The following is a 21,113-nucleotide window of genomic DNA, read 5'->3' as shown; positions in this document are numbered from 1 at the left end:
TGTGTGTCTGTCTGTGTCTGTTTGTTTGTTTGTGTCTGTCTGTTTCTGTCTGTTTGTTTGTTTGTTTGTTTGTTTGTTTGTTTGTGTCTGTGTGCCTGTCTGTTTGTTTGTGTGTATCTGTCTGTCTGTTTGTTTGTTGTTTTTGTTTGTGTGTGCCTGTTTGTTTGTTTGTTTGTTTGTGTGTGTATCTGTCTGTCTGTCTGTTTGTCTGTCTCTTGTTTGTTTGTGTGTCTCTCTGTGTGGGCATCAGGCTTTTACAGGTGGTCTGCGGCGTTACCTGCATTACTACAGAGCGTGTGTGTTGAGCACTCCTGGCTCTCTGAGTCTCCTCACTATCGGATGTCATTTTCGCAAACTGGGCCGTCAGCTGAGGTAAATCTTCCTTCACGCACATGACATGATGAAAAGCAGAATTTCATTTGTTTTAGTTTTTTAGATGAATGTAAATGTAGAATATTCTCAGTGCAAACCTAAGTGCTAAAAACTAGCCATAAGATCAGGTCTTGGCCAAAGTGTAAGTAGATCTGAAATTGGTATTTTGTTTGTGCATAGTATTGTGTTATAAAATTTCTAATTACGACAATTTAGAATTTTATAAATTTATTTTGTTTTATTGGTACATTTTGGATGTAAATCTAAATGTATTTTTAAAAGTTAAGGCTTATTTTTGTCTATCTGTTAATAATAGTATATATAATAGTATGATAGTATAATACTTGAAATGCATTGTAAATAACGGCCACTTTATTAGGTACACCTTACTAGTACCAGGTTGTACCCCCTTTTGCCTTCAAAATTACCTTAATTCTTCGTGGCATAGATTCAACAAGCTACTGGAAATAATCCTCAGATATTTTGCTCCATTTTGACATGATAGCATTATGCAGATGCTGCAGATTTGTCGGCTGCACATCCATGATGCGAATCTCCCGTTCCACCTCTATTGGATTGATTTTGGTGACTGTGGAGGCCATTTGAGTGCAGTGAACTCATTGTCATGTTCAAGAAACAAGTCTGAGATGATTCGTGCTTTATTGACATGGCGCAACATCCTGCTGGAAGTAGACATCAGAAGATGAGTACACTGTGGTCATAAAGGGATGGACATGGTCAGCAACAATACTTATGTAAGCTGTGGAGTTGACACAATGCTCAATTGGAACTAATGAGCCCACAGTGTGCCAAGAAAATATGTGTGCCCACACTTTTTCGGACCATTCTCTGTAAACCCTAGAGATGGTTGTGCGTGAAAATCCCATTAGATTAGCAGTTTCTGAAATACTCAGACCAGCCCGTCTGGCATCAACAACCATGCCATGTTCATAGTCACTTAAAAACACCTTTCTTCCCCATTCTGATGCTCGGTTTGAACTGCAGCAGATTGTCTTGAGTTGATGCCATGTGATTGGCTGATTAGAAATTTGCATTAACAAGCAATTGGACAGGTGTACCTAATAAAGTGGCCGATGAGTATGTACTGTACCTGTGTGTGTGTGTATATATATATATATATATATATATATATATATATATATATACACATTTTTTAACAAATCATTTTAGATCAACATTTAAAACGTATGTGAAAATAAATACATAACATTTTAATTGGTTAAGTGGCATATTTAAGAAAACCTATTAAGAAAGCCCAGAATTGTTTATAGCCCTGGCAAATTCTGAATTGTTCAAATGTCATAAAATAGCTGAGAAATATATATTTTTGGCCTCTTGTACATAGTCTTATCTTTTGGGGGAAAACTGGTGTCAAATGCGGTAAAAAAAAAAATTGATAGTTAAATAAAGCATTAAGTCAGAATTTGATATGGGAATGAATAATTTCTGGCTTGACTGTATATGTGTATGTAGTGTGTAAAGAAAATCAGCTTCTTCAGCTCCATCTTCGTGTTAATCAGGTATCTGTCAGAACTGTGTTGTGTGGATGGAATCGCCGGTGTGGGACGAGCAACATTTCCCGTGGTAAAAAAACACTTCTGTCAGTAACATCAGCTTAGAGGTTTTCATGTTGCAGTGGTGTTTGTATAATTGCCTGTGTGTGTGTGTTAAGGGTGTAAAGCTGCTGTCGTGTCTGTATAATGAAGCTCAGAGTAACTGCAGTAATGAGAATCATCCGGTGCTGCTGTCGCTGTTGAAGAGCAGCTGTGAGCCGTACACGCGGTGAGAAGCTCATCTTTTTTATTTATTTCTCTATTACTCAACTCAAGAAGGTCACTTAAGTGCAGAGCGCATCTGAATACGCTATATTTGCAGAGTGACTAATACTTGGAAAAGGTTTTGAAGATACTGGAGCATCTGGCTGACATTTACACGCATAATACCGATTCTCTGCGGTTATTTACTCGCCTTCATGTTGTAGCAAATTTGTATGTTTTTATATTTACCTGGCAACATAATTGGCAAGCAGATTTATATTTACATCCACAAGACCACAGAAATGAGCAGAAACTGACATAACTTTTTTTGTGACATTCGCATTTAATTAACATTTTATATAAAATGTATAAAATAAAATGTATTCTTTATTATTGCAATTTTTTATTTTGTATTTTTTTTAGTTTTTGTTGCATATTATTATTATTATTATTATTATTATTATTAATATTATTATTATTATTAGCCATTTTATTTTTTGTTAAATGATTATTTATTATTATAGATTATATTATTATTATTATTATTATTATTATTATTATTAGCCATTTTATTTTTTGTTAAATGATTATTTATTATTATAGATTATATTATTTTTATTATTATTATTATCATTATTATTATTATTAGCCATTTTATTTTTTGTTAAATTATTATTTATTATTATAGATTATATTATTATTATTATTATTATTATCATTATTAGCCATTTTATTTTGTGTTAAATGATTATTTATTATTATAGATTATATTATTATTATTATTATTATTATTATTATTAGCCATTTTATTTTTTGTTAAATTATTATTTATTATTATAGATTAAATTATTATTATTATTATTATCATTATTAGCCATTTTATTTTTTGTTAAATGATTATTTATTATTATAGATTATATTATTATTATTATTATTATCATTATTAGCCATTTTATTTTTTGTTAAATGATTATTTATTATTATAGATTATATTATTTTTATTATTATTATTATTATTATTAGCCATTTTATATTTTGTTAAATGCCACAAACATGTTTTTGATAACATTCTTATTTAGATCATTAATTCTTAAATGTAATTATTTATATGATATAATAAAAAATATGATATTTTAATGTTGTAAAGTTCTAGCTTAATCAGCAGAGTATGTCGCTAATAACACTGAGGGGTTTGATTTTCTGTGGAACCCATAAATTTATTATTTTTCCAAAATGACTGAATTCTGAAGCTTCAGTCAGATGCTAAAATGATTCATGTGAAATAGTTCTTCTACACTACCTGACAAAGGTCTTGTTGTGGATCCCAGTTGTAAGAACAACAAATAATAACTTGACTTCTAGTTGATTACTTGGAAAAGTGGCAGAAGGTATATTTTTTTCAATGAATCATCCCTTGAACTGCATCCCATTTATCACAAATACTGCAGAAGACCTACTGGAGCCCGCATAGATCCAAAATTCTGACAAAAATGAGTCAAGTTTGGTAAAGGAAAAATCATGGTTTGGAGTTTCATTCAGTATGGGGGTGTGCGAGAGATCTGCAGAGTGAATGGCAACAGCCTGAGGTATCAAGACATTTGTGCTGCCCATTACATTATAAACCACAGGAGAGGGCAAATTCTTCAGCAGGATAGCGCTCCTCATACTTAAGCCTCCACATTAAAGTTCCTGAAAGCAAAGAAGCTCAAGGTGCTCCAGGATTGGCCAACCCAGTCACCAGACATGAACATTATTGAGCATGTCTAGGGTAAGATGGAGAAGGAGCTATTGAAGATGAATCTAAAGAGTCTTGATGAACTCTGGGAGTCCTGCAAGAATGCTTTCTTTGCCATTCCAGATGACTTTATTAATGAGTGATTTGAGTCATTGCAGAGATGTATGGATGCAGTCCTCCAAGCTCATGATGGAGTCAGACACAATATTCATTCTGTTTCCACTGCAGCATGACTTTATATTCTGTACTGTACATTATTTCTGTTAAGTGACAAGAGTTTTGTCTAAGCAAAGTCAAACCTTACTGTCCTAATGAAATAATTCAAAAACAAGTATTTTGGTAAAATAAGCGTAATCTTTGCCTTTCATATAAGTCACTTCTGATACCAGATGATCAACTAGGAGTCAAGTTGTTATTTGTTGTTCATAAAACTTGGATAGGCGACAAAACGTTTTTGTCAGGTAGTGTATTGTTTAGAACAAAACGTAGACTGTATAGTAGCTTTAAATAAAATTTGTGTGTGTGTGTGTGTGTGTGTGTGTGTGTGTGTGTGTGTGTGTGCGCGCTATATTCTCCTCTAAATAGCGTCCTTTTTTATCTGTAGAGACTATAAAGGAATTATTTTTGAATGTGAATCCTTTAAAAATGGTCAAGATGTTTATCAAAAGTAGATCTTAAACTGTTGTAGATTTTTATTGTATGTATTGTTTATTGTTGACCGGAGAAGTGTTATTTATAAGCTAATAAAATAAATACATTTCATCTGTTTTTACCAGTCATTGAAGCAAATATGGCAATAAACTCTAAACTTTCTCTTCTCATCTAATAAACTGAATCTCTGTCTGTGTGTGCGTGCGTGTGGGTGTGCGTGCGTGCGTGCATGCGTGCGTGTGTGTGTGCGCGCGTGTAGTTTTGTTTCAGACTGGGTGTACAGTGGTGTCTTTCGTGACGTGTATAAAGAGTTTATGATTGAGGTCAATGAGGATTATCTTACCTACAGAGGTGAGTGTGTCTGTGCTTTAATGTTGAATCCTGTTTAGAGGGCTAGAAAAATCATTTAAACATATTTTTAGAGTAAGTCTTGTGTGTTTACGTCATTGGTAACAGTCTTAGGGCTCACAATAGTTCAAAATGCCTAGAAGCCTTTCAGGCAGATACTCTTCAGTTTTTGGTAGCCAGAAACCAGTGGCCTGAATAGGAAAGACATTATTTACAAAAGAAAAAATATATATATATTTCATTTGTTTTAGGCTTCATATATTTTTTTTTTACATTTTATTTATTTTTTTATTTATTTTTATTTTATTTTTTATTTTTTTATTTTTCCTGAAAAAAATCATGTGAGAACTTGGTAGGCCTATCTTTCTTGTTTTTATTTATCAACTTGGTACCAAAGTACCAGTTCTTCTGACCACCAGTTAGTGCAAACACAAATTTAAACACCGTGATAATGAATAACAATTACATGCAGCATAATTACATAATTTGTGAGCACCGATGTAGGCTGTATTTTTTCCTCTCAATAAGATTAAGCCAGACAGGCAGGGTGGATTCATTTTTGGTAGCCTGACTTGAAAACATAAGAGTATTAAAAAAAAAAAAAAAATTATAATTAAAATGTAATAAACTTAATGGATGTCAGGCTAGCAGTTTTGCGAGCCCTGAGTCTTATAATCGCTGTCATTTCTGCCAAACTCTTGCAGATAAGAACTTCTGGACGCAGGGCTACACACTCATTTCACGGGATGCAGAGGATTGCGTACCGGTGTTTCTCAAACACATCGCCAATGATGTTTACATCTGCGGGAAAACCATTAATCTGCTGAAAATCTGCTGTCCACAGGTGACCCTCAAACTCTAAACTTGAACTATAAAGCACATATCTGATTGAAGAGCAGGTCGTATAGTCTTTTAAAATCTTCTAATATTATGGATTGAGTTCTCTAAGGCCAGAAAACATAGTCATTTTTTAGAATATTATAATCATTTTGCAGTTGTTTTGATGCAATTCGTGTAATCTCCTCCACCTTTTATAAGCTTACTCTGCTCTGATTGGTCAGCTGCTCTGTTTTGATTAGTTTTTATTAGTGCTGCTGGCCAATAATTAATCGTAATTAATCTCATCCAAAATAAAAGTGTGTGTATGATGTGTTTATTATATATATGTCATACACACATATACACAAAAACAAAACTACACAACTTTTATTTGCTTGGATATTTACCTTAAAATAGAAGTTGTATACATGTATATGATATCTAAATATAAATAAACATTATCAAATATATGCAAGAAAGTCTGTATTTATATATGCATAATAAATATACACAGTACATGTGCATATATATATGGCTATACTTTTATTTTGGATACGATTAATCACAATTAGTCTTTGGCTAGCACCAGTCTATATGTATGTATTCAGTATCTGAAACGCTCGTTTCAGAGTGTTCAAATGTCATATATGAGGCAGGGATTATGCAAATATTGTGCCATGTTGACGTATATTGCTAGCAGGCAAATGATTAGCAATTTTGCAGCGTGTTTACATTGAAGGACAGCTGCATTATATAGTGCAAATAAGGTATTTTTTGAAAACAGCACTACATCTTCTGGTCGGACGTCCCAGTGCCCAGGATCGCTGTGACGTTTTCTCTGAAGGAAGTTGAGGAGATTGAGAGAGACTGCGCCGTGTACCGGGGGCGAATGGAGACTATCTCTAGACACAGCGCCATCAGCAGGGAGGAGCAGGTACTGTATCATGCTTGGGGTGTGATTTGTGTTCTCTGTCAATTTTGTATTTGATGTTTTAATGATGTGTGTGCATCAAGTCAAGCTATCAAGTGTCAAGAAAGACATCTTGAAAGGCCACAAGGACTGACTGTCTGTTAAATTAATTATAATGCAATTAGACTGGGCCTATCACTCAAGTATTGAAAGCTAAATATATTGAGTGATATTACAGGGTATCCATGGGGTTTAAAAATGTCTTAAATTTAAAAAATTTAATTAAATAAAATTCTAACGCTTAAATTCACTGAAATATTGTGGTGTAGGTTTCAAACAGGTCTTAATTTATCTTTGTCCATGTAAAGCTATCCAGTTGGGCTAACACCCACCCATCCAATCACATAAAATTCCATCATTCCAACAAAAGTTTATTTAATAACTCTATTAACCAATATGGTTTAATGGTCTTCCTCAAAATAATATGTTTTATTGGTTTAACTGGGCCATTAGAAAAAATAAAATAAAAACGCTTACATATTTAATATAGCTAATAATGAAAGTGGGGTGACGAGGTGGCGCAGTAGGTAGTGCTGTCACCTCACAGCAAGAAGGTCGCTGGTTCGGGCCTCGGCTGGGTTAGTTAGTATTTCTTTGAGTTTGCATGTTCACTCTGCGTTCGCATGGGTTTCCTCTGGGTGCTCCGGTTTCCCTCACAGTCCAAAGACGTGGTACAGGTGAATTATACTCGAGTCTTCTGTAGTTGTGTAATAAGACCGAACGTAATGAGAGTATAGTCCTTATAAATATTGGCCTAGAAAATAGTCACTTTTAATTTTCCGTCGGTTTTAAACGACTACAGAAGACTCGAGCTTTAAATAGGAAAATAATCAAAAACGCTATTTTGATTTTTTTTTCAATTTATTTATTTATTTATTTTTTAAAGATGTGCTAATGGTCTAATTTGATTAAATGAAAATGCTAAGCTAAAAGTGAACACAAACTGAATTAAAAAATTGCTCTAAAACTCTAGTAGACTTTTAAAATGAGCCTTTTCAACAACAACAAAAAAGTTCCATTAAAACAAACAAACATTAGAGCATCTCAAAGCAACACTGTGTTGTTTTCTTTCTGAATGAATCTGTATTTGGATGGTTTCCATTACATATTTGCACATAACTTTTGTGATTTATTCTTACGAATGTCAATAGATAAAGCTATTGCAACATAAGTGTCTTTCCATTAGCCAATGTTATACGTCTATTTGCTTTTCATAATGAATGTTGGTAGGTTAAAATACATCATCATAGCCATATTAATCAAAGGAAACATGAGTGTTATCAAAGAGCTGTTTATGGGATTTGTGGATTCAGAATCAGAATTTTCCAGTTTTCAGTAGTCTTGTGAAATAACCCTTTTTTTTAAGGAATACATGTTTGCCATATATGAGTATTTATAGAATTGATGTTCTTCCTAATTTCATTCATTCATCTTCCTATCCCTTAGTCCCTTATTTATCAGGGGTTGCCACAGCAGAATGAACCACCAACTGTTCCAGCATATGATTTATGCACCGAATGCCCTTCCAGCTGCGACCCAGTACTGGGAAACACCCATACATTCTCACATTCCCACACACGTACACTACGGTCAATTAATTAATCCAATCCACCTATAGCGCATGTCTTTGGACTGTGGGGGAAACCGGAGCACCTGGAGGAAGCTCACGCCAACATGGGGAGAACATGCAAACTCCGCACAGAAATGCCAACTGACCCAGCCAGGACTCGAACCAGCGACCTTCTTGCTGTGAGGCGACATTATTAACCACTGAGCCACCGTGCTGCCGTCCTTCCTAATTTGCAATTCATAATTTTAATTTGCACAGTGCGTTTAAAAATAGCTAATCCAGGTTAAGTGTTTTTATATTTATGAAACGTTGGCTCCAATCAGAGAACCAGTACTGCATCAGAGCTGGTACTGTTGGCATGGCAACAGATGAGAATTTAAAAGCCGGTCCATTAACCCAGTTTCATCAGGACACCGTGACCTGGGTTAAAAATCTGCTTTATTGTTTCGCGCTCAAGTCTGTCTTCCTTCATTTTTATTCTTTCTCTCTCTAACTTGTTTTTTTTTTTTTTGTCAGGCCGCACGGACTGAACAGGCCCGACAGGAGCTCATTAACCAGGTCAGAGAGTCAGCGGCCAAAACCCTGGAGAGAATCAGAGGTCAGAAATCTGTCCCCTCAAACCCACACACACACACACCTGATGCTGTTAGCAGCTTCTGTCTGGGCCAAATTAGTCTTGCGTAGCCAGACTTGACTTTCATCATAGGCTCTGTCCCAAATTGCACCCTTCTGAATTGTGAAATGAGAAATGGGGCACCCTACAGGCCCGCTGCTGGAGTGAGGCATTCAGTAAGAAACCGATTTGCTGCTTATACTGTCTGCTTGTGCTGATGCTTATGAACTGGCTGATGTTATTGTTCATGTCATCATGAAATCAAAATGTGCAATTGTTATTTTTGATGGAATGGGATTATACATTTGATGTTGATTTAATTTTTGATGTTATTCATGGACGACATCGTTTTTATTCATGTATTAAAATAAGAATTATTTTATAAATTATTGTATTATATTATTTTATAAATTAAAATGCATAACATAAAGCTAAAATCCAATCTTGTGCTAAAATAACTAACACTAATTAAAACAAAATGTGCTTAAAATATTGTATTGTATATTGTGTATTAGGGCTGGACGATATTGCAAAAAAAATTATCACAATATCATGTTTCATATCATTCGATATCGATAATTATTGAATATTTTTTAACAATACTTTTTTTTATTTAACCATCTTATTTTCATTTACCAACATTACTAAGGCAAATCGTTTTAATAGTCAAAAGCAAAAATATTTAAACAAAATATCTGATCTCTTTATAATAAAATAAACATGGGTGTTAAAGAGACTCTTAAACTTGATAGATAAAATGTTCCAAAGTGTGTCCAATGGTAAAGGCAGATTAACATCTGTAAGGTGTGAATAATAGTAATACAGTAAACCTCAAACACTGTAAACAAACAAATCATGATCATCAAATCTGAGCTTTCAAGTAAAGGAACCAGCCATCATTAATCAAATACATACGGCAAATACAAATTGTGAAATTCAATGACTGCAATACCCCCCTGTGCTAAAAACTCTTTCAGATGGGGAGCTAGTGGCTGGGATGCACAAGAAAAGAAACCAAAAAGCCACTCTGGCGACATTCGTTTTTTATTTACAATCTCCTCACTGCTGCTATACGGCACTCTTTCACATGTGTTGTTATTCTGACCTGAAATGACAAGCGCGGCTCGTGGTTTCCTTCAGTATTTTCTATGGCGTCTTTCATCACTGATCGTTTTCTCAGATGATGACAAATGGAGAAACCATTGCTGCCGCTTCGGTGCAAGTTTATGGAGAAAAGTGAAAAGCACTGCAGTGCTTGGGTGCGCCGTGTTTGTCTGAGGTAATTAGTCTGCCGTTATTACTGAACTGTGTATATTCCATCCAAAGTGTGAAGCACATTGGTTAGTTCTACTTGCATTAATTGCTGTGTGCTTGGGGCATTCAGAAAAGTTCAGATGTTTTTCATCTAGGCGTACCTGGAAATTTGATTGTTTAATTTCTGTACTTGAATACTGTTAAACTCCACAGAAAACCATAAAGCACTGTTGATATTTATTCATTTATTTATTCATTTATTTATTTATATTTGCTTGTAATTTTTTATAATGTATGCATAGACTTGATCATCCCAGTCGATCTATTTCCAATCACAGCTATTCAAATCCTCTGATGAAATTATATTCAAATCGCAATTTCTATTGTAGAAAGCTAAATATTGCAATGTCAGTTTTTACAATAACATGCAGCCCTATTGTAAAGTGTTTTTTTAGACAATTAAAGTCAAAATTAATAGCCCTCTTCATATTTTTCCCTAATTTCAACTCATTTCTAAACATAATAGTTTAAATTAATTTAATTCCCTTGATTTTCTTTTCAGCTTAGTCCCTTTATTAATCTGGGGTCGCCACAGCGGAATGAACCGCCCACTTATCCAGCATATGTTTTACACAGCGGATGCCCTTCCAGCTGCAACCCATCACTGGGAAACATCCATACATACACTCATTCACACACATACAATACAGACAATTTAGCTTACCCAGTTCATCTATACCACTTGTCTCTGGACTGGTGGGGGAAACCAGAGCACCCGGAGGAAACCCACACCAACACGCGGAGAACATGCAAACTCCACACAGAAATGCCCACTGACCCATCTGAGTCTCGAACCAGTGACCTTCCTGCTGTGAGGCGATTGTGCTACCCACTGTGCCACCATGACGCCCTAAAATTAATTTCTAATTACTAATTTATAATAAATTTATAATAACTAATTTAATTATTTTTTAATAACTTATTACTTTCATCTTTGCCTTGACATATTTTACTACATTTACAAGATATTTTACTAAATATTTTCAGGATTCATCTTAAAGTGCATATTAAAGGCTTAACTAGGTTAATTAGGCAAGTTTGGGGTCTTTAGGCAAGTCATTATGATGACTTGCCTAATTACCCCAATAGGCCTAATTAGCCAAGTTGTATAACGATGATTTGTTTTGTAGATGATCAAAACAATTGCTCAATGGGGCTAATAATATTGACCTTAAAATAGTATTTAAAAAAAAATAACTGCTTTTATTGTAGCCGAAATAAAACTAATAAGAATTTTGCCAGAAGAAAAAATATTATAGAAAATACTGTGATAAATTCCTTGCTCTGCTAAACATCATTTGGGAAATATTTGATAAAGAACAAAAAATCCACAGGAGGGCTAATTGTTCTGTTTTTAACTGTGTGTATATATATACCACACACACTCACCTCTTTTTCCCAGCTCTCTGAGTCTGAGGTGTCCAATCTCGTGCTATCAAGCCATGCAACCACCTGTCCGCTTGATCCCATTCCCTCTCATATCTTGCAAGCTATTTCTCCTGCAGTCATACCAACACTGACTCACATAATTAACACATCTCTTGACTCTGGTCTATTCCCTACTTCATTTAAGCAGGCTAGGGTAACCCCACTGCTAAAGAAACCCAACCTGGATCAAACGCTACCTGAAAACTACCGACCGGTATCCCTGCTTCCATTCATGGCCAAGATTTTGGAGAAAGTAGTGTTCAATCAAGTCCTAAACTTTCTTACTCAAAACAGCCTCATGGACAACAAGCAATCTGGCTTTAAGAAAGGCCACTCAACTGAGACTGCCCTGCTCTCGGTCGTGGAGGATCTCAGACTGGCTAAAGCAGACTCTAAATCATCTGTCCTCATCTTGCTGGATTTATCAGCTGCTTTTGACACTGTAAACCACCAGATCCTGCTATCTACGCTTGAGTCACTGGGCGTCGCAGGCACTGTTATTCAATGGTTCAGTTCCTACCTCTCGGACAGATCATTCAGGGTGTCGTGGAGGGGAGAAGTGTCCAATCTACAGCATCTAAACACTGGGGTACCTCAGGGCTCTGTTCTTGGACCACTTCTCTTCTCTATCTACACGGCATCTTTAGGAACAGTCATCCAGAAACATGGTTTTTCCTACCACTGCTATGCTGATGACACCCAGCTATACCTCTCTTTTCACCCTGACGATCCCTCGGTTCCAGCTCGCATTTCAGCCTGCCTGTCAGACATTTCACACTGGATGAAAGATCATCATCTCCAGCTTAACCTCATGAAAACGGAAATGCTTGAAGTTTCTGCCAACCCGACTCTTCACCATAACTTTTCAATCCAGATGGACGGAGCAACCATCACTGCATCCAAAATGGTAAAAAGCCTTGGAGTAACAATTGATGACCAACTGAACTTCTCTGACCACATTTCTAGAACTGCTCGATCTTGCAGATTCGCACTCTACAACATCAGAAAGGTCCGACCCCTTCTATCTGAACATACAGCTCAACTCATTGTTCAAGCTCTTGTTCTCTCCAAACTGGATTATTGCAACTCTCTGCTAGCCGGGCTACCAGCTAGTTCTATCAAACCTCTTCAGCTGCTTCAGAACGCAGCAGCACGAGTGGTCTTTGATGAACCCAAAAGAGCACATGTCACTCCGCTACTCACCCGTTTGCACTGGCTGCCAGTTGCTGCCCGCATCAAATTCAAAGCTCTGATGTTTGCTTACAAAGTGACCGTTAGCTTGGCTCCTTCATATCTGCTCTCACTTCTGCAGATATATGTGCCCTCCAGAAACTTGCGTTCTGTGAATGAACGTCGCCTCGTTGTTCCATCCCAATAAGGGAAGAAATCACTTTCCCGAACTCTCACATTCAATCTGCCCAGTTGGTGGAATGAACTCCCTAACTACATCAGAACAGCAGAGTCACTTGCTGTCTTTAAGAAACGACTAAAAACGCAACTGTTTAGTCTCCACTTTCCTTCCTAATCTGCAACTGCCTCTCTGGCTATACCACTAACTGTGCCCTCTCTCTCTCTCTCTCTCTCTCTCTCTCTCTCTCTCTCTCTCCAAAAAAAAAAAAAAAAAAAAAAAAAAAAAAAATTTTACTAATGCTTTGCTTCTTAGACTTTTACACGCCTGAAACTTGTCTATAGCACTTGTTCACTGCTGCTCTTATAGTTGTGTAAATTGCTTCCTTGTCCTCATTTGTAAGTCGCTTTGGATAAAAGCGTCTGCTAAATGACTAAATGTAAATGTAAATATATATATGTGTATATGTGTATATATATATATATGTGTGTATATATATATATGTGTGTATATATATATATGTGTGTATATATATATATGTGTATATATATATATGTGTATATATATATATATATGTGTATATATATATATGTGTATATATATATATATATATATATATGTGTATATATATATATATGTATATGTATATATATGTGTATGTATATGTGTATATATATGTGTATGTATATATATGTATATGTATATGTATATGTATATATATATATATATATATATATATATATATATATATATATATATATATATATATATATATATATATATATATATATATATATATAAAACTATTATATAAAATTATACTATTATATTAGTGATCCTTAAAAAAAACATGGGTTTTTTTCCCCCGCATGAGGAGGGCACACAACTGTTCTCCTTGTGGAGGTCAAGTATTAATCATCAGGGCATCCAGCGAGCGGCTGCTGCTCCCCACAGAGACAAATGAATGAATATTAGTGCTGACGTCCCGCTGTTCTCTCTCTCGCCCCCTGCAGGCCGCCAGGTGTCGCAGCGTCTGGCAGAGGAGGCCCAGAAACGAGAGCGATTCAAAGAGATGAAGCAGCAGCTGGAGCTCGACCAGGAGGTGAGAGAGGAGCGCATTAATTAATTATTTTTCAGTCCCTAAAACCAACCCTCAGCATATTTAACTGGGTGTCCGCAGATCTTTAAATTTCATAGTATAAAAATAAGGCATTAATAGTCCCTTTTCATAAGACTGTAATGACGTGTTTAATGGCCATCGGCATCTTAAATCCTTGAATATTTTTAAATTTAGATTTTTTTTTTAAAAGTATGTATATTTATATGTATTTGCAGCAGGGGGAAATAAAGTATTGAATACGTCAGCATTTCTCTCAGAAAACATATTTATAAAGGTGCTGTTGACGTGAAATTTTCACCAGATGTTGGCAACAATCACAGAAATCCATAAATGAAACAAAAACAAATCTAATTAGTTTACAAATAAGGTTATCTGTAATGAAATGAAAGTACGCAGGGAAAAAGTATTGAACACATGAAGAAAGGGAGGTGTAGAAAGGCAATGAAAGGCCAGACAGCAGCTGAAATCTCTCAGTATTTTTTCAGCAACCGTCTGCTCTTCCTCAGTGTAAATTAATATCAGCTGCTTCAGTCCAACATCTACATTAACAGGATGATGAAGATGAAACCAGGCTGGATATTTCAGGAAAAAAAAATCAAGTTGTAGAATGGCCCAGCAAATCGCCTGATTTGAATCCAATAGAAACTCGCACCTGAGCAATGCATGCGACTTCGTTCTCCATATGAGGCGTCTTTAAACTGCCATCATTAAAAAAAGCCTTTTATATAAAGTATTAAATATGTTTCTGTAGTTCAGTACTTTCTCCTTGTGTCATTCTGTTAATACACACAATTCAATTGCAAAAAAACATGGTGTTCAATACTTATTTTCCTTGCTGTATATACATACAATCTTTATATAATCTTTGTACAGTCTTATATAATCTTTGCATCAAAATGCTAATTACCTCTGCTCTCTCTGCTAGGTGTTTTTAATTCAGCACTTATTAGGTGGGACAGTAAATTTGTTTTATTGTTAAATTTTTCTCTTTTTTTGTCTACTGTTATCAGTTTCACACTGTTTTTTTTCCTTTTTCTGAAAGTCTTGATGAGTTTTTCTTTCATTATTTCAGCAAATTTGTTGTACTCTCCCATTCACTGCACACTTAGTTTACCCAACTATGACGAATTGCTCTACTAAGAAACCCAGAAATATGAAAAGCCTCCATCAGTCTTCAAATGTCTTAACCAAAAGGTTGAAATCTGCTTAAATCTCTTTAAAACAAAGGCGGAATAGAAGTCCATTTATAATCTTTGGCGGAATAATATAGAGGCTATATATAGAATAATAATAATAGGCGTAAGTTATTGACATTGGAAAATAATGTTATGTTAGTGTTGTTAGTGCAGTTTGGTGAAACTGATGTAAGAATTTTATTATATTTTTAAATATTATTATTATTATTGTCATTGTTAATAACAATGTTTTGAGTTTTTCACACTTTGCATGTATAATTAATGTATAATGTATAATTAATGTAGTGTTAGGGATGTTCATTAGTTGTGTTGCGTGTTTTTTTCTGAACTATAAAATTGATCTCATTCTGTGTGGTATTAAAGTCTTAAATATACACTTTCTGACAAAAACCTGGCAAAGAAAGCGTTCCTGCAGGACTCCCAGAGTTCATCAAGATCCTTTGGATTCATCTTTAATGCCTCCTCCTTCATCTTATCCCAGACATGCTCGATAATGTTCATATCTGGTGACTGGGCTGGTCAATCCTGAAGCACTTTGATGTGGAGGCTGAAGTATGAGAAGGAGCGCTATCCTGCTGAAGAATTTGCCCTCTCCTGTGGTTTGTAATGTAACAAACTTAACATCAACAGCCTGAGGTATCGCCATCCACTTTGCAGATCTCTCGCATGCCTCTATACTGAATGCACCCCCAAACCATGACTTTTCCTTCACCAAACTTGACTGATTTCAATGAGAATCTTGGGTCTATGCGGGTTCCAGTAGGTCTTCTGTAGTATTTATGATGATTGGGATACAGTTCAACAGATGATTCATCGGAAAAATCGACCTTCTGCCACTTTTCCAAATTATGAAGTAGATGTCAAGTTATTATATGTTGCTCTTACAGCTGGGATCGACGATAAGACTTTTGTCGGATATTGTAGGTCTTAAATATACGTTTTAGAAACCTGTAACACCCTGTTTAATTTCTCATTTGGATGTGTTTTTCAGTGGCGCAGCACCGCGAGACGGAAGGAGCTGGAAGATGATTTCAGTTATGCACGAGAACTCCGAGACCGAGAGCAGAGGCTGCAGGCCCTCGAGGAGCAGCTGGAGCGCCAGGCACGGTGGGCGGCATACACTAACGCTAAAAAAGCTGACAGATTAGCGCTGAGGCTATTGAGCGCAGCAGTGAGCACCCACAGGACGTTTATTTCACATTCGTGTTCACCGCAGGAAGTACTCAGTAAAGCTTTTTGAAGGCCATCAACCAAAACGAGCAGTTTTTTAAATCAATCATAACATTACAATAGCGGATTCAGAGCAAACGTTTAAGAAAAAAAACAAATACAAAGGTACAAGATTCTGAAAGCTTTCTGACTATCAGTTAAAAAATAAGTGAGACTAGTGAGTTAATTCACAATATTAAACATACAAATATGAAGAACTTGATTGTCATTTGCAATGCATCCTGGGAGGGGGTGCTCACTAAGCTTATTTTGCTGCATTTTAAGCTTTTTTTTTTAATGAAGGGCATGTTAAAGTAATTTTTACGCATGTTTAAACCATCCTAATTGAAATTTAGAGGGAATATAAAGCTTGAATAATATAAGAATTACATGTAAAACTGTTTTCAATTTTAAAGAGAGAGCAGGGTTCATTTGTATTAATCTCCTTTGTTCTATTCTAATTTGTAATCATTATTGTTTTTCACTGTGCAGAGGATTATTATGATTTTTTTGCAGTTTTGCACGTGTAAATCAGTTTAGTATCAAGGGAATTGCTAATTAAAATCAGCGTTTTGTGTGTGGTTCAGGATGGATCTGATCGCCCAGTACAGTCAGTTGTCAGAAGCAGCCGCGAGACGAGAACTCAGAGCTATGTGGAAAGTGCAGAGGATGAAACTTGATGAGCAGAGAGTCCATTTCCTGCAAAACGAGCAGCACAACATACAGGTAAGATATCACACTTATTGTAGTTTTATCGTAGAGTCTGGAATGATTATTTTTTTACGTTAGTAATAGAGATTATTGATTTTATTTAGTGTTTTTCTCAAATTTTGCAGTGGTTCTGACTTATAAAAAATTTTATTATGTATATTATTACAATAGCCATTGTCCATTTCCAGTATTTTTTACTTTCAGTAAGTATAACTTAAGATTTATTAAAGTATTCTACACACACTACCAGTCAAAAGCTTGGGGTCAGTAGGATTTTTAAATGCTTAAAAATAAGCTTCTCCTGCTCGCCAAGGCTGCATTTATTTCATCAAAACTACATAAAATTGTAAAATGTTATTGCATTATAAAATAACTGCTCAAAAGTAGTTTATAATTTCATTTAATAATTTATTCCAGTTATTTTAAAGATGAATTTTCAGCTTCATTACTCCAGTCTTCAGAGTCACATGATCCTTCAGAAATCACTCTAATATTGATTATTATTATTATTATTATTATTATTATTATTAATGGTAATAGTATTAAAAGCAATGATGACTGGACTAATGATTTCATTTGAAACTACATACAATAAGAAAGCAGTTATTTAAAATTGTAATAAATGGTTAACAATTTTTTACATTTAATAAATGATGAACAGATGAACAGAATAATTTTCTTAAAAAAAGTAATGATAAAAAGATAAAATAAAATAAAAACGTACCCCAAACTTTTGACCTGTAGTGTTCATGTATGTATATGCAGTGTTGGGGGTAATGCATTACAAGTAATGCGAGTTACTTTTCTCGTTTAATATTACTTTTCTAAGTAATGAGTATTGCAAAAAAGCATTACTTTTAAGGAAATGAGTAATTATTTAATTACATAATTCCCTTTTTTTTTTTAAAAATGCTGAATTAAAAATAATGCATTCACGTTGAATCCCGCACTCAATGAAAATGTGGGAGCAGATAAAAACAAAGACGGCAGAGCCTTACATTTTTATGATGGAAGTATTTGAACTCATGGGAGAAAAGGAACAGGGGATTGTCTCATTTGACAGTGACTTTACATTACTAATAACACAACTACAAAAGTAGCTCACACATTGCTTTAAACTTTCATTAATCTGTATATACGACATGTAGAGGAAGTTCTCAGAAGATAACATTATTCTACATTATTATTATTTTTATTTTTATTTTTTTTTGTAAGTAAATAAAGGTTATACAGTGTGTTGTTAATTCCAGAGATCTATTTAAAAAGAAAGAAAAAAACCCTGCAGGTTCTGAAATAGATCAAGCGTCAACCAGGTAAGAAAAGGTAAGGCAAAAGTAACGTAATGCATTACTTTTCATAAAAAGTAACTAAGTAATGCAACTAGTTACTTTGTTGGGGAGTAACTCAGTATTATAATGTATTACTTTCAAACGTACCTTTGCCCAACACTGTATGTATGTATGTATGTATGTGTGTTATATACTTATTTATTCATTTTAATTTTATTTTTTCTTCCTTTTTTCATTAATTTTCAAAAGTTTGCCACTTACTATTTCTAATCGTGTTCAGAAGCTAGCAAAGGATTTAAGTTTGATTTACCATTTCAAAGTCTATGATATGATTTATGTTCAGGCTCTTCTGGAAATGAAGTTTAGTTTGGGAAAGGAAGGCCCTCCTCTGCAAACACCCCACATTCAGCAGCCTGAACAACTAGACAAGGTCTGTATGCTGATTTTTACATATACACACTTATAATGTCATAAAATCAACCTAAACTGATGGTGTTTATATTGCTTTCATTTGACCTCAGCTCACTGAGCAGCAGAATCTAAGTGAACCGCAAACTGGACATCCTCCAGTCCCAGAATCCTCTGCTTTTCCCTGTCCTCCTGCAACAAGTCAAGCTGTAATGTCAGAAGAGATGGACACTGCAGACTTCCTCCCCCAGCCTCCACACTGCCCTAAAAGTGGTGCCGTGACCCAGGCTCTCAACGATATTGGATCAGACCTGTTTCCTCAGACGCCCAACCCAAGTCTGCCACATCCATCGGCCTCCCACATACAGCTCGGAGAACATGTTTCGGAAGTCTTGGAGTCCTTCCCATTGCCTAGTGAATTTGGACAGGCATCCAAGTCCAGCTTTCCATTGGGTCAGTTCATTCCAGAGGGGCTGGTAGGTCAACCGAAAGCTAGTGTTCATGGACACCCTTCACAGAGCTCTGTTCAGCTGGGAGACTCCACTGCCTGGGGGCGGATCAAGGGCCCGGTTCACTCCGAGTCAAGCACCCCGACCCAGACCACTCAAGAGAGCACATGTAAAGCAGAGAGCGAGAGCTGGTGTACAGAAAAACAGGAGACGGGAGCAGAGCCCTCGGCGGCCAGCGCAGGTTTAGAGCCAAAGCAAGCCACCCAGGAGCCAACAGATGAAGCCAAGTCCTGCGAGAGTGTCAGCCAGACCTCTCACTGTTCGCAGCCAGAGCAAGAACAATCTGTGTCTCCTCTCATCAGCTTCCATGAGTCACAGTCTGATACTCTTATAAGGAATAACAGCGCCGATCAGGATCCAGCACTGATTTCATCTTTGTCCTCTGCTGATGTTCAAAGCCACGCCTCTGATGCCCATATAAGGGTTGTTGAACATGTTTCAGAGGCAACCACTCTATTAACTTCTGATATACATGGCCACACCTCTGATGCCCATATAAGAGTTGGCGAGCATGTTTCCGAGGTGATGACTCCTATCTTCACTCCTAACATCCATGGCCACGCCTCTGATGCACATATAAGGGTTGGCAAACACGTTTCTAAGGTAACCTCTTCACCTCCAGCCCCTAATATCCATGGCCATGCCTCTGACGCCCATATAAGAGTTGGCGAACATGTTTCTGAGGTAACCACTTCTCTTCCAACCCCTAATATCCATGGCCATGCCTCTGACGCCCATATAAAGGTTGGCAAACACGTTTCTGAAGTAACCACTTCTCCTCCAGCCCCTAATATCCATGGCCATGCCTCTGACGCCCATATAAGAGTTGGCGAACATGTTTCTGAGGTAACCACTTCTCTTCCTACCCCTAATATCCATGGCCATGCCTCTGACGCCCATATAAGAGTTGGACAACACGTTTCTGAGATAATAACCTCTCTTCCAACCCCTAATATCCACGGCCATGCATCTGATGCCCATATAAAGGTTGGCGAACATGTTTCAGAGGTAACCACGCCCATTCCTACTGCTAACATCCATGGCCACGCCTCTGATGCCCACATAAGGGTTGGCGAACACGTTTCTGAGGTAACCACTCCCATTCCTACTGCTAACATCCATGGCCACGCCTCTGATGCCCATATAAGGGTTGGCGAACACGTTTCTGAGGTAACCACTTCCATTCCTACTGCTAATATTCATGGCCACGCCTCTGATGCTCATATAAAGGTGGGTGAGTTTGTATTCGATGTCGCGTCCTCTCGTCCACGTTGGAGTAAATACGGTCACTCTTCTGACAGCACCCTTGAAGTGGGCTGCATAATACCCAATGCCACCCAAACGCCCACTCTATTGCCTGGCAGTGCTTTTGGGCATGCGTCTGACTCCACACTGACAGCAGGATGTGTTGTATCAGGCGTGAACCCACAGCCATCTCCATTACCCGGCAGTGAGTATGGACATTCCTCTCAGTCCAGCTTGGGAATTGGGTGTGTGGTCAGTGGGATTGAGAGCACTCGACCCGGCTCTCTGTACAGCAGTGCCTACGGGCATTCATCAGACTCAGCACTGGGCATGGGATGTGTGGTTGGCGGGGTGGTGCCAGGGAGTTTGTATGGTGACCGACAACCAGCCAATTCTGAAAAAGCATCAGAGGACACAGGGAAACCAGCAGATATTGACACCCAAGGTGAGAACACTACAACATTTAACAAACATTCATAC

The 21,113-nt window shown here is 36.5% G+C and overlaps 1 protein-coding gene across 1 annotated transcript in view; it reads left to right on the top strand.

Annotated features, from left to right (window-relative positions):
• The window catches only part of tubgcp6 (tubulin, gamma complex associated protein 6), a 43,059-nt gene that overhangs the window by 6,811 nt on the left and 15,135 nt on the right, over window positions 1-21,113 (top strand). The window contains exons 6-17 of the mRNA XM_056452098.1: window positions 251-372; window positions 1,914-1,977; window positions 2,066-2,175; window positions 4,796-4,887; window positions 5,589-5,728; window positions 6,488-6,637; window positions 8,760-8,841; window positions 13,960-14,048; window positions 16,254-16,369; window positions 17,059-17,197; window positions 18,815-18,901; window positions 18,993-21,078. Coding sequence (XP_056308073.1) covers window positions 251-372; window positions 1,914-1,977; window positions 2,066-2,175; window positions 4,796-4,887; window positions 5,589-5,728; window positions 6,488-6,637; window positions 8,760-8,841; window positions 13,960-14,048; window positions 16,254-16,369; window positions 17,059-17,197; window positions 18,815-18,901; window positions 18,993-21,078 — 3,277 coding nt within the window. The remainder of the gene's footprint in view (window positions 1-250; window positions 373-1,913; window positions 1,978-2,065; window positions 2,176-4,795; window positions 4,888-5,588; window positions 5,729-6,487; window positions 6,638-8,759; window positions 8,842-13,959; window positions 14,049-16,253; window positions 16,370-17,058; window positions 17,198-18,814; window positions 18,902-18,992; window positions 21,079-21,113) is intronic.

This window comes from Danio aesculapii, chromosome 25, assembly GCF_903798145.1.
Source record: "Danio aesculapii chromosome 25, fDanAes4.1, whole genome shotgun sequence".
Lineage (NCBI taxonomy): Eukaryota > Metazoa > Chordata > Actinopteri > Cypriniformes > Danionidae > Danio > Danio aesculapii.
The sequence above is the reverse complement of the archived record's forward strand: the minus strand, read 5'-3'. Positions and strand labels throughout refer to the sequence as shown.